The sequence below is a fragment of the Lichenostomus cassidix genome, chromosome 9 (genome assembly GCF_008360975.1).
Source record: "Lichenostomus cassidix isolate B80296 chromosome 9, HeHo_3.0, whole genome shotgun sequence".
Lineage (NCBI taxonomy): Eukaryota > Metazoa > Chordata > Aves > Passeriformes > Meliphagidae > Lichenostomus > Lichenostomus cassidix.
The window spans coordinates 1420195-1433176 of NC_139490.1; the positions used below are offsets into that span (position 1 = coordinate 1420195).

Genomic DNA, 12982 nt, shown 5'->3' on the forward strand with positions numbered 1-12982 from the left:
GGGCTGCGGGAGGGACACCCCGAGGGCAGCGAGGCCGCGATTCCCGAATATCCCACATTATTTCCCAAATTTCCCTCATTTCCCGAATTTCCCGAATTTCCCGCATTCCCGATTCCCGCGAACCTCCGGCAGCGGCGCCGCGCGGTCACCGTGGCAACGGCGGCACGCGGGGAGCCCCGCCCCTCTCGGCTCGGCAGCCAATGGGAGCGGGCTCAGCATGTCACGTGTGCTCGCGGGGCGGGGCGGCGCGGTGAGGAGCGCGGCGCGGGGCGGGGGGCGCGCAGAGCGCAGCGGCCGCCGCCATGTTCGGGGGGCTCGGGAGGTGCTTCGAGGAGGATCCCTTCTTCAGGTGAGGCCGGGCGGCTCGGGGCTGCGGGCACGGCGGGGAGGCGGAGGGGGATCGGCTCGGGGGGACTGAGGCGGCGGGGGGCTCTGAGGGAGCGGTCCGGGGCTGTGAAGGGGCGGGCGGGGTGGCTGTGAGGGAGCGGCCGTTGGCTGAGGGAGCTGCGGGCTCCGTGCGGGTTGGAGGGGCGGCGTAGGTGGACAGACCCGGGGATCGGTGCGGGTAGAAGGACAGGGGATCGGGGCAGGTGCCAGGCCCGGGGCATCGGGACAAGTTAAAGGGGTCGGTACGGGTGGAACGACCAAGGATCGGGGCGGGTTAACGGGGTCAGTGCAGGTGGAAGAACCAGGTGGTCGGGGCGGGTTGAAGGGCTCGGTGCGGTGCCAGGCCCGGCTCTGTCCCGGTTAAAGGATCAGTGCCAGGCCCGGCTCTGTCCCGGTTGAAGGGTCACTCCCGGTGCCGCCCGAGCCGTTAACCGCCCCGTGTCCGCCCCCAGCCCCTCCCGGTGCCGGCCGAGCCCCCCAAAGCCGGCAGGGGTTAAACGTTCTCAGCAGCAGAGACATGAGTTTGTCTCTGCTCTCAGCAGGGCAGAGCTTAATCCACATCTCATACAGAGGAGATCTTCACCTCCTTGGCTGGAGATTCTTGAGTTTGTTTGCTCCTCGGTTCCCTAAATACAGGTTCTGAGTAGTGTAGCTCATCCGGATTTCTGTACGTGTTTAATTAATTACTTAGCCACAGGCTGTCTCTGAACTCTTCTCAATGCCAGCACTGCTCAGAACACCGGCTGTTCTTCAATTAAAACTTTGCCAACGTGCGTGTGAGAGCTTTGATGGCAAATTGTGTCCTGGTGCATTTCCCGAGGGGATGGTGATGCTTTAGCTCGGCAGAATGGCTTTTGTTCTCATTCCCGGTGAGGCTCTGGCACAGAGGAGCTCTGGCTGCCCCTGGATCCCTGGGATTGTTGAAGGTTGGATGGAGCTTGGAGCACCCTGGCAGAGAGGAGGGTGTCCCTGCCCTGGCAGGGCTGAACAGGATGATCTTTAAGATCCTCTCCAACCTGAAGCTGTGGTTCTATTTCTGTACCATGAGCACAGCAGTGGGTCATGTCTGTGGATTCAGCTCTGAGCTCAGTTTATTCCCTGTGGGAATCTTCTTCTGCCACTGCAATCTAAATCTAAGCAGTGAGTTGTGCAAATGCTTCTCCCCTCAGCCAGAACTTCTGGCCCCATTTGCTTCAGTTGATCAGAAACTGTAATTTGTAATAGGTGAAAATGGGATCAGAGCACTCTGAGGAGCCTCGATAATTGTTTTAAATCTTTAAGAAAGCTATAAGGAATTTAATTAGCAGCCAAGCTAAGGGGTGGCTGAGGAAGGGGAGCAGCAGCAGGCCTGTGATGTGGTTTGTTGTCTGGATCTCCTGGTTACAGGGAGCTCTAGCTGAGGCTGCTTACAGGGGAATCTCCAGCTGAGCTCCAGCACGTTCCAGGATCATTCCCAGAGCTCTGCCACATGCATTGCTACACTTGGTTTGTAGGAATATTCCTGCTGTTATAACAACTTGTGAATTCTAAGCAGAAAACTTCCCTATGCAAACCCTCGGCAGGAAATGAAAGTAATAACAGACCTTCAGTCATGTTTGAAGTAGCAGGTGCTTATATTAATGTATTTCTTGTTATTGTAGCCACCAAGGTAGGGGAAAAAACCGGATTGCGACAGGTGGAGCAAGGGAGTGTGTGTGCAAGATGAGCTGGATATTGAGCCTCGTTCTCCTGGCACTGTCCTTGTCAGGCTGTTTTGCATCGAGTCGAGGAAATGAGCTGATTACCTCAGATAAGATTAGCTTCCAAAATAGTGTCAGAATAGGCTCGGGCTGCCTGATAAGGAGAGTTTTGATGCTGCACTGGAAATAGAGTCCCTGGGTGAGCAGCTGTCCCAGGGGAGCAGCAGTCAGTCACCCCAAGGTGCTGGGATCCCTCCTGAACCCCTGAACCCCTGAAGCCCTGCCCAGCTGCAGCAGCTGTGCTTTCCCTGCCAGGTGACACTCTGCATTGAATTCTGCAAAGCACAGCTTGTTTATTGTACCAGGTGTTCTCTCCTGAGGGAAACTGGAGCTGCAGCCTCAGCGAACTTCCTGAGTGGGGAAAAAATCTAATATCTAATGTATACTATCTAGTAACTATAGCTAATGCAAAATACAGTTTACAGAATTAATAAGTGGAATTTATTGTTCTACGACTGATTTTTCATGCGCTAAAGTAAGGGGTGACATTGTACTTGCATGTTTAATATTAGGTGAAGGTTAGGTTAATACATATTAGACAAAATTCTGTTATTGCAGAGTGCTGGAACAATAAATGTATAAATTGTGTCCATCCGGAATTTAATTTAAAAAATAATTTCGTGTTTAACAAACAAAGGGCATGAATTTGGTGTGCAAAACCCATATGGAACCTTTCACTTGTTCCTCATCACATTTATGCTATAACAGAAATAATGTCTTTCTCATCAAAAGTATCTTTCCCCCCAAAAAAAAAGGTCAGAATTTAAGTCAGATATGATCAAAGATAGTTAAATTAGAGTGTTCTACACTTGCTGCCATCCCATAAAATCTGTGCTTGGAGCAAGATCCTAAATCCTGCAGAGACTTTGCCTTGTTCAATCAATCTCTATTTTGTCTGGGTGACCTCCTCCTGCTCTTGTAATTATGGTTTGAGTGTCAGTCTTTAGAGCCATCACAGTTTAATTCCTTGGAAACTTTGTCTTTCAAGTGGATTTTCTATTCCCTTTCCATTGATTTTGCTCTACTCCAGACCATACCAAAATTGGGGTGGATTTTTTGAGGCTTGCCAGCATTCTTTTTACAGCAAACTGGGAACTGGGAGCTTTCCTTTCTGTTCCTAACCCTGTCATTCCCCAGGATATCTCTGACTTCCCTGTCCCTGGTGCTAAGGAGCTCTCTGTGCTTGATAACCAAACCCGTGGGAGGTTTGAGATCTGGAATTGTGCACTTCCAGTGGTGATGCCTGAGCGATTCTCTCCCCCCTTGGCTCATGCCAGGACATTTTCCATCTGTTCTTCATCCTGAAGTGAGGGAACATGGCTGGTGAGCTCCTTATCAGGGCAGGGCTGGAGCCAGAGCTGGGAGCAGGGCAGGGGCTGCTCCATAGCAACCCAAAAATACTCCAAAAGTCTCTTTTGGGATGAGTTTAACTCTGGGCATAGCTTAAAGGGATATTTTTGTGTTAAAAACAACCCTTGTTTGAAAATGAATCCAGCCTCATGTTTGTCTTTCTCACTTGAAGGGGAAAAAATGAATGTTAAGTGTGACTTTGGCACAAGATCAAAGTGGCCACGTGATGTGGGGACTGGTGGGACTGAGATAAGGGATGGGGAGCAGAAAAGCTGCCCAGGAGATAACTGGGCATGGAAGAAGTCAGGAACAGCCTGAAACTTTTCCTCATGAGATATCCTGGGAAAGGCTGTGGTGTCCTGAATGTGGCAAGTGCCAGGAATTGAGAGGAAGGAGGATGAGGTGTATTAAACCTAAATAAACATACCTGGGAAGTGACTGCTCATGTTAATAAAGTGGTTTTCAGTGGAATAGCAACGAGGAGAATGACATGGAAGGAGGAAATGAACCATGTTAGTTTGTATGGGAAACATTAATTTGTATAGGAAACATTAATTTGTATGGGAAACATTAATTTGCATGGGAAGTGTTCATTTGCAGCAGCACTGCTCTTACCCTGTGCTTCTGAAAAAATCCTGCTTTGGTCCTCTTCTAACCTCAATTAGGAATATCAGATTTTGTTCAAATTAGAGAATTAAGGAAGTTGAGCAATGTTTTCCTTGCAAGCCGGGCTTTGGGAATACCAGTGGGGTTCTGTAGGTTTTTTGGGAGAGAAGAGGAGGGGGGAAATTACAAGACAACAAAAAGCCAGTGAGAATATTCTTCCTAAGCAGGGGAAAGGGATGAGAGAACAGGATTTGTGGAGAGGGATGGCAAAGGTGCAGCAGTGGGTGCATAAAGGAGATGGAATTGGCCTGAATTTAGAGGATAAGTGGGTATTTTTAAGCATGTGGGACAAGGAGAAGGAAAAGTAGGATGGGAACTGCCAGGAAAATAAATTTGAGGGATGAAGAGGGGAGATCCAGTGGAACATGAGGAGTTCAGTGAGTAGGACTATGCTAAGCTTTGGAAGATGAAAGGGAAAAAGGGAGGGGGAAAATTAAAAAAATTCTTTTAATGTCAGGTGTTGGAGGTGGAAATAGTGATAAATAAAACACAGGTCAGTTTTACAGTTGTGGCAGATATTAAACATAGGCTGGAGTGAAAGATGCTGCTAAGAATGGAGTAATTCTGGAAAAGATGAAATAGGTAAAGTAACGTGGACATCCAGGAGTGTAGGAGAGCAGGGAGGAAATAGATCTCAAAAACCCAACCTGGAAAATGGGAAGTGAAGGGAAAATCAGAGTTCATTAGGAATGGGAGATTACTCAGCTCGGTCCTGTTCAAGTTAAACTTTAGGATAAAACCCATCAGGGATGATGAAAAACGGAGCTTGGAAGATGTCAGAGCCGTTAGATTGCATCCCTTGGACTAACCCCAGTGTTCTCTGGAACGCAGGGATCCCTTTGCTGCCCACCATGAGCACATGAGGCAGGTGATGAGGAGCTTCTCGCAGCCTTTTGGGCGAGATCCGTTCCTGAGCCTCCCGGAAGGAGGGGAGAGACCAGCGGAGAGGAGAGCGGACAGGAGAGCAGCGCGCGACTCGCAGGTGGCCAGCAGGGGCAGCCGCAGGGTGAGTGTCCTCAGCTCCAGGGATTGACTGATTGATGGATTGATTGATTGCTCCTGGAATGGCCAGCTCCTGGCAAACAGGCTCTGGGAGCCTCCTTCAGGTTGTTCAGCACTGAGTGAAATGTCAATAGTTCCTCTCGTGGTTCCTTCATTCCTTGTCTCTGGTAAACATCTGGCAGGGCTGATCAGGACTCTTTGATCATTGAATAGACAACATTTAATTAATAAATTGATCATTTATCCAATGCTTGCTTTCATAAATACTATATATTAAATGTTTCTGTTAAAAAGGGCACTAGAAATGTCCCACATCCTCTGCACATGCATTTCCTTTTTATGTTGACTTGAGTGAGAAAGGTTCACCTTTCCAGGCCACCCCTGGAAGTGTCCAAGGCCAGGCTGGAGCCACCTGCTCCAGGAAGGTGTCCCTGCCCATGGCAGGAGGCACAACTGATCTTTTAAAGTCCCTTCCAACCCAGTCCATAATTCCATGATATATTTATGCCTTCCCTGTGCACTTCAGTCCCTTGTGTGCAGCTATTTATGTTTGATTTACACAAGCCTGGCTTTCACCACCTCACCAGTGTCTATCCATGGATTTTAAACCCTGTCAGCTTTGCAACTGTGAATAAACACTTCATGCTCTGAATTTGGGCTGATTGTTAATATTCCCTTAGATACAAACCTGTAAGAATGAAAGCTTGGGGAAGTTGGTGTGAAACTGATGATCTGTGTTTAAATAAAATGTTTTTTCAACTCTGGGCATGCAGGATAATTATATCTAACCCTTATCTAGAGCTGTATTTATAGAAAATAAACGTTGGGAGCTGGTTCCTTTCCCTCCAGATACTCAGCCTCCCTCTTACTTTGCTGAATCCCAGAGGGTTTGAAAAGCCTGTTGGGTGACCAAGGCAGGTGACAGGGGCAGGGGGCCAGGTCAGAGCTGGAGCAGAGCCTGGCACCTGCACCTCCAGAGGGGAACTGGCACATTCCTTCCCCTGCTCAGCCAGTTCCTGGCAAATATAGAAGCTGGAGCTAATTAGGGATGAGCTTCCCTCTGCTGATCCTTAGGCTTGGATCCTAAAGCCACATCAGAGCTTTGGCCTTTAGGAAAAGAAGCTGTCAAAGCTCACCTTTAAAGCTCAGGGCTTGTGTCACTGTCCCTGCAGTGAGGGACAAACGAGAGGCCCAAACCCTTGATCTGGGGCTGCAGCAAGAAGCTAAAGGTACAAGAGCACTGTGTTGGTCTGATAAGCACAAAAGAATTCCACACCTGCCAAAACCTTCCCAGGCTCCTTTGATGTTCCTCATGTTCCACTGAAGAGCTGTCAGATGTCCCACAAGACTCAGCACTGATTGCTTTGCCTTCTAATCTCAAACTGCTGCTCCACAAATGATGTAAACCCTTAAAATTAGATTTTTTATGTAGGAAAAGGTGGATCTTTGCTACCATGTCAAATATACTTCATTCAAATTACTCACACTGATTATTAGTGTTGTAATTCTTTGTTTATTAAATTGCAGAAGGCTTAAAACTGCTTTAAAAGGAACAAGATTAGTTGGGACAACTCAGTGTGTGTCACTATAGGATTCAGATGTGAAGCTGCTTTTCCTTTCTCCAGCTTGTTTGCAGTTCAGTTTTTAGGGGAGGAGGAGGAGGAATGAGCTAAAACATATTAAGAGATACTGTTAATTGGGGTTTTTGGGGATATCTGATTATCCTGTATGTCAGGCAAATATTTAACAGCTTTTAGTGGCTTTTTAGTACTATCAAACAGAGTTTAGAAGCTGTGTATGACTAACACATGTTAGAGAGAGAGAGAGAGAAAAAAAAATTACATTATTCTTTTCAGTTCTGCCTAATCTGTCCTGAAGAGTTGCTAAAGATATTCCAGAACTGGAGAATTCCTTCCTTTTGCATTTAAAGCTCCTGCAAAGGGTTTGGTCCTTCTGGCACCCCAGTGTGTGTGCAGCTCTTATCTGAGTCCCAATCTCATGTTCCTGGAAACATCCCTGTGTTTCCCAGGATCTCCCTGCCCTGTCCTGCAGGAACACTCATTATCAGTGAGGCAATTTGTTGATTTGTTGATTTTAATCAGCTCTCAGTGCTGGGGTTCTGCTGCCTGGCTGGGGTGGAGCATTCCAGGGTGGGACCTGAAGTTTGAAATCACTTCAGTACAAAGGTTCTTGTGGTGTCCAGATGTTTCCCAACCTCTACGTGCTTTTCACACACACTCATTAATATTTATTAGATGTGGTGGCAGTTTATACTTTCTATTATCATCAGTATAAATATATTATTTCCACAGACCCAGGCAGTGAGTAATTAATGACCAAGGGCCTCCTGAGTGATTTTGACTGGATGGGAAATGTTTCATGTCACCTGCTGCATATAAAGGTTATTTCTGCTGTTCCTGATAATAATTCCAGATGTTGCTCCTTTTTTTTTCCAGGCCACCAGCTTCTCCCTCCTGCCCTTTGCAGGCTTTGGGAGATGGGTTAGTATCCCTGGAGTAGCTGCTGTGTAAGCTGTGTGTAGAACCAGAGCATGGCAGAGGCTGAGCTCTGTGCTTGCATCCTGCTTTTGGTGCTGTTTGCAGATTGGCAATAAGAAAATCCAGGGGAAAAATCCTTCCTGGGGAAATAACCTCAGGATATGGATGGAATAATCCCTGGGGAGACTCCAGTCTCTGAGTGCTGCTGGAGAATGTGTTTGTGGGGGTGACACCAAAAATCCACTGCTCCCAGCTGAGGGAGAGCAGCCCCTGAGATGGGATTGGCCCTGGAAAAATGGCCTTGGAGTGCTTTCCACCTGCAGTTTGGGGCTCTGGAATATCCTGTCAAACATCCAGCATCTGTCCTTAGTTCTTGCCTTGAGAATTCCTATTTCCTGTACTCAAAAAACGAGTTGAAGATTTGCTGTGCTTTGAGTTTACTGCAGATTAAAGTTTGCAGCTTTGAAATACCTAACTCTGCAAGTGAATTGATTTCAATGTCAGCCCTGAAGGGTCAACCAGGACTTCCAGAGCAGAAGCTGGTGAGGTCAGAAGGTTTATGAACACATTTGTGAAATGATTGGATGTTGGAGTATCCAATGAATATATTTGTAAAATAAACTCATTTTGTGGCTGGTTTGACATCTGAGTGACAAATCTTCCACTTTCATCTTCCCAATATCTCCAACTTAATCCAGCTCTCTCAATTTTCATTTCAAAAAATGCATTTTGGCTTGCCTGTGTGTGAATTGCAGCCTGAAAAGCTATTTGAATTAAAACTGCATGTGCAAACCAGCTTCAGGACTGGAGGAGTCGAGAGACTGTTTTAACTGGAGTCTTATTTTTCACTGTTTTTAGCAGGATGCAGATTTTGGGGATCCATTTTTTGCGATGGACAGGATGATGTCAAACATGAGGGACAGCATGCTGGAAATGCACAGGAAATTTGTGAGTTCTTTTTAAAATTATTCTCGAATTATACTGGAGAGTGACAGTTACGTAAAATATCCCACAGAAAATAATGCCAAGAAAAATGGGACTAATCTCAAGGAGAGAGTAAGAATTATTTTTTTCCCCAGATGATACTGTGTTTATAACTTTTCTTTAGTCTTTGAAACTAAAACTGAAATGGTATGTGGTGCCAGTAGGGTTAATTTTGTGGAGGGATATTTTCCATAATAAAATAGTAAGGAGCATCTGTTATCCAGAGTTTTGTCTGCCATTCATGAGGCTGCATTGCTTTGCAGGATGACCTGTCCATCCAGCCTGATGGCCACTCGTTCAGCTCCTCCTCCATGATGACTTATTCCAAAGTGGGGGATGAACCTCCCAAAGTTTTCCAGGCCTCAGCCCAGACCCGCACGGCTCCAGGAGGGGTGAGTGATGCTGGGATCAGCACCAGGGAGCTGGCAGTTCTCAGGATTGAGAGACAGCCACACCACACCAGTGTCCCCCAGCTTCTGGTACTGCAGACAGTTAGAATATAGAATAAATTAGAATTTACAGCACCCCAGGATCAGTGGGGTTGGATTGGGTCTGAGCTGTGCCCAATCCCCACCTTGGCACTGAGTGCCACATCCAGTCATTCCTGGACATCTCCAGGGATGGGGACTCCAGACCTCCCTGGGAGCCTCTCCCAATGTTAAACAACCCTTTCCATGGAGAAATTCCCCTGATGTCTAACCTGAGCCTCCCCTGGCCCAGCCTGAGGCTGTTCCCTCTCCTCCTGTCCCTGTTCCCTGGGAGCACAAAAAAAATTCAGGGATTGAGGAAAACACAGGGCTCTCAAACCCTGCTCTGTATTAAAGGTCTGATTTCCTCCCTGTAATTTTATGCTTTAAATACAACCCAAAATAAATTATACACCCACCCAAGGCTAGAAAAACAGAGCACAGCCCAGCAATTTTCCAGTGCCTTCCTCTTTGCTGTAATGAATCCTTTTCCTGTCCACTTGAACTCCAAGAGAGGCACTGATTTATGCAACCCCTGCCTTTAAATCACCCCCTTTGCTCAGACACTTACATAACAGTGAGCTGGAGCTCCTTGCAGCTGTTGTGGCTAATCCTGCCGGGAACTGGGAAGGAGAATGTGAAGCTGGCAGTGGGCATGAAAGCTGAGCTGTGATCCCTAAAGGCCGAGGGGCAGCAGTGGCTGGGAATGTGTTCTGCTGCACACACTCAGCTAGCACAGGCCTTCTAAGAATACCCCAGGCACTCTGATAAGGGGTTGCCTGGGTTTCAACCAGTCAACACCACAGCCTAATAACTGCTTGTTCCTCACCCTGGGGATTTTGGCATCGAGTGTTGCTCCTTCTGTTGTCAAGGAGAGTGTTGGAGACTTGGCTCTGGAGCATTTTTAGGCTGAGGGTTTTTTTCCCCCAATAATCAATAATCCAGTTAAAAACTTTAGGTGTTGTTTCATCTTCCTGTCTGGTGGCCAGAAGAAAATAGACTTGATTTGTGTTTTGTTGGTGTGTTTGCAGCCAGCACTGCAAATTAGAGAATTGGGAAAGCCTGGAAAACCTGACTTTAATAAAGGAAAGATACAAAACTATTAGGGGAGAAAATAACCTTTTGCAAGGGCCTGGAGTGCCAGGACAAGGGAAACTTTTAGTGTCATTTTTTATTTGAAGGATATTTATTTCCCTTCTTTTTAAACAGATTAAGGAGACGAGAAAAGCACTGAAGGATTCCGAAAGTGGAGTGGAGAAAATGGCCATTGGTCACCACATTCAGGATCGGGCTCATGTCATCAAAAAATCCAAGAACTCCAAGACTGGGGATGAGGAGATGAACCAAGAATTCATCAACCTGGATGAATGTAGGATTTTTAGGCAGTTAATGGGTTTGACACTTTCACACTCTGATTTTGAAGTTCCAGCTTGAGATACCTTAAAAGGAACTTTTAGACTGAAAATTTCCAAAGGCAATTCCCTTTTACAGATCCCCAAAAACAGTTGCAGGCCATGTGCAGAATTATGAACCACAAATTTTAAAATCACTGTTCAAACCCCCTACTACTCATTAAATGTTTTTCCTGTCTTTATTAACATTTGAAATGCATGTATCTGTTTTCCAGCTGAGGCTGACACCTTTGATGAGGAGTGGCAGAAAGAGGTCATGAAGTTCAGGCCCTGCCGAAGCAGAGCAGCTGTGCAAAGTCCAAGAACCAAAAGTGTCCATTACAGTCCCAGGGGAGGTGGATCAAGAAGGTAAAAATAGCTCCCTGCTATCCTACAGAATAAGGAAATTCCAGCAGCAGAAGGAAAATCCAGTTCTGGGGCAGTGTGGTCATAAATAACGAATTCTCCCTTGGCAGTCTGAGGGAGAACTGGAGGGTTTATCCCTCCTTTTTTCATGGAGATTGTGATCTGATCATTGTTGTTCTTTTTCCAGAGAGAAGCCACTTGGAGCTCCAGGATCCAGAATGCCCAGAGATTCCTTGGAGGCTCTGAGTGTGAAAGGAACACACGTGCCCCTGAAGAGCTCCAGGAAATAACTGTCCCCATTCCTTGGGATGGAGATTCCCTGGAGCAGATGATGGTGCTCAGTGCTCGTGTTGATAAAATACACCCGGATTTGTGACCAAGCTCTGTTCTGTGTTGTGCCTTTGCTCCTCCTGCTGCTTCTGAATGTCCTTCAAACCTCAGCTCCTCAGTGAATTCACACCCAACAACTTTCTGCCTGAAAGCACTTTATGGATCATCTCGAATTCTGTTAGAAACAGCTTTGGTTTGCAGAGCTTTTCTGCTCCAGCTGCACCAATCTCAGGCTTTACTAAGCCTGGTCATGCAGCTCCTCCTTCCCACTCTTAAGTTGCACAGAAAGGAAATTTTCTTTATTTTGGGTTGCTGAAATAATGGTTGTGTTTCTAGGTTAATTAATAGAATTTGAATACACTATAAAGCACTATTATCTATACCTTTAAAATAATACTATAAATTCTTACAGAACCCCCATATTCACCTTGTTTTAACATGAAGTGGGAGGAAATACTGAAGTGACAATATTCTAAATTTATCAGAGTTTTTAATAAGCTGTGCTTGTACCTCATTTTCTGTGCCTGAGCTGTCAACTTTGTATTCCTGCTCCTTTGTATGTGTTCTTTGGAGTGACCCATCATTTTGCTTTTGAGGATTGTCTGTAGCAGCTTTTAATTATCCTGTAGTAATAATAGTGTCCAGAGATCAGCTGCAGCTAGGAGTTATTCATAGGAAAAATATGTGGGAGAAATGAGTTTAACTGGAATGATTTCACCATTTCTTGTGTTCTAAAGAGCCAGGAGAGCCCTGGATACAGGAAACTATCTCCCCTCATTGTTGTCTTTGTTTTACTGAGTGTAGAATGACCCTAAAGCTACATTTGATTTGAGTCTAGAAGAGCCAGCAGTGTCTGAGAGCAGGAAAATCTTGGAATTCCAGGCGTTCAGTCCCTGTGCTGTTCTGTCACACAGAATTATCCCCATGCTGTAACACAGAGAATTTCTGTAAATTAAATAACATTAAATAACATAATTTAATAACATTAAAGCATTACATAGATTCGAGGCTCCATTATAATGTAGCCTTAAAAAGCACTATTTGTATAATAAAAGAAAATAGGATGTTTTCAGTTACGACTAATGTTTGTTTAGCCAAAAAGCCTTTAAACCATATTTAATCTTCCTGCAGTTTTCCCCAGATTATTTAATTTTAATTAATGAATGTTTATTAATATGCAAAACCAGCAGCACTTTTGTTGAGCTCTGAAAAGGGAAGGACAATTATTTGCTTGTTATTGCAGTGGTCTCTTCCTGAGTTAGAGAAGTATCAGTGGCAATAAGCTCATGTGGTCAATATTAATAGCAATAATTGAGGTTATTGAACCATTTAATGAGCAGTGAAGGTAAGTGGGGTCAGGGGGGCTTTGACAACCCAGGGCTCGTTTTTCATACACTGGAGACAAGGTGGATTTTGCAGTTAATTTAGCAGAGAATCCACTCAGTAATTAACAGCAGCAAAGTTTTGTATGTTGGAACTTGAGCAGGAGTCTTGGAGAGCTGCTGTTAAATGGAAAATGCACCTGACAACTTGGATTTTTGTGTGAAATCAAACAAATCCTTGGGTTTGAAATGACAGCGGGAAGAAGTGAATATTCCCTACAGCTCCCTTTGCTATGCCAAGACTGTTCTCCGATGTAAGGCACAAGTTGTGCTCTGTAGAAGCACCTGAAACTGCAATTCTTTAATAAAGTTATTTATTATTTATGGTGTTTGTTGCTTTATTCTACACCACAGAGGGACTTGTGCATTATTTAGTTTGGGCTGCTTTGGAACAATGCAGTGAAGGAAACCTGTGCTATG

General features: G+C 45.6%; 1 protein-coding gene across 4 annotated transcripts; it reads left to right on the top strand.

Moving 5' to 3' along the window:
* The first annotated feature begins 234 nt into the window (after positions 1-234).
* MLF1 (myeloid leukemia factor 1) lies at positions 235-12886 on the top strand. 4 transcript variants are annotated; one of them, XM_085068912.1, is made up of 8 exons: positions 235-349; positions 4974-5148; positions 7601-7645; positions 8501-8590; positions 8890-9018; positions 10303-10462; positions 10721-10853; positions 11038-12886. In XM_085068912.1, the coding sequence occupies exons 1-8, from the start codon at positions 303-305 to the stop codon at positions 11138-11140; spliced, it is 882 nt and encodes a 293-aa protein (XP_084925038.1). In that variant the 5' UTR covers positions 235-302; the 3' UTR covers positions 11141-12886. The 4 variants fall into 4 exon arrangements, with proteins under 4 accessions (XP_084925038.1, XP_084925040.1, XP_084925041.1 ...); XM_085068914.1 differs by having other exon boundaries at positions 8504-8590; XM_085068915.1 differs by lacking the exon at positions 7601-7645.
* The last annotated feature ends 96 nt before the right edge of the window (positions 12887-12982 follow it).

What these genes read in the sequence shown, in the direction of transcription:
- MLF1 (XM_085068912.1), top strand. Translation starts at nt 303, where the DNA reads ATGTTCGGGGGGCTCGGGAGGTGCTTCGAGGAGGATCCCTTCTTCAG. An exon ending in GAGGAGGATCCCTTCTTCAG is followed by an intron (nt 350 to 4,973) that starts GTGAGGCCGGGC and finishes TCTGGAACGCAG; the next exon opens with GGATCCCTTTGCTGCCCACC. An exon ending in TGGAAATGCACAGGAAATTT is followed by an intron (nt 8,591 to 8,889) that starts GTGAGTTCTTTT and finishes ATTGCTTTGCAG; the next exon opens with GATGACCTGTCCATCCAGCC.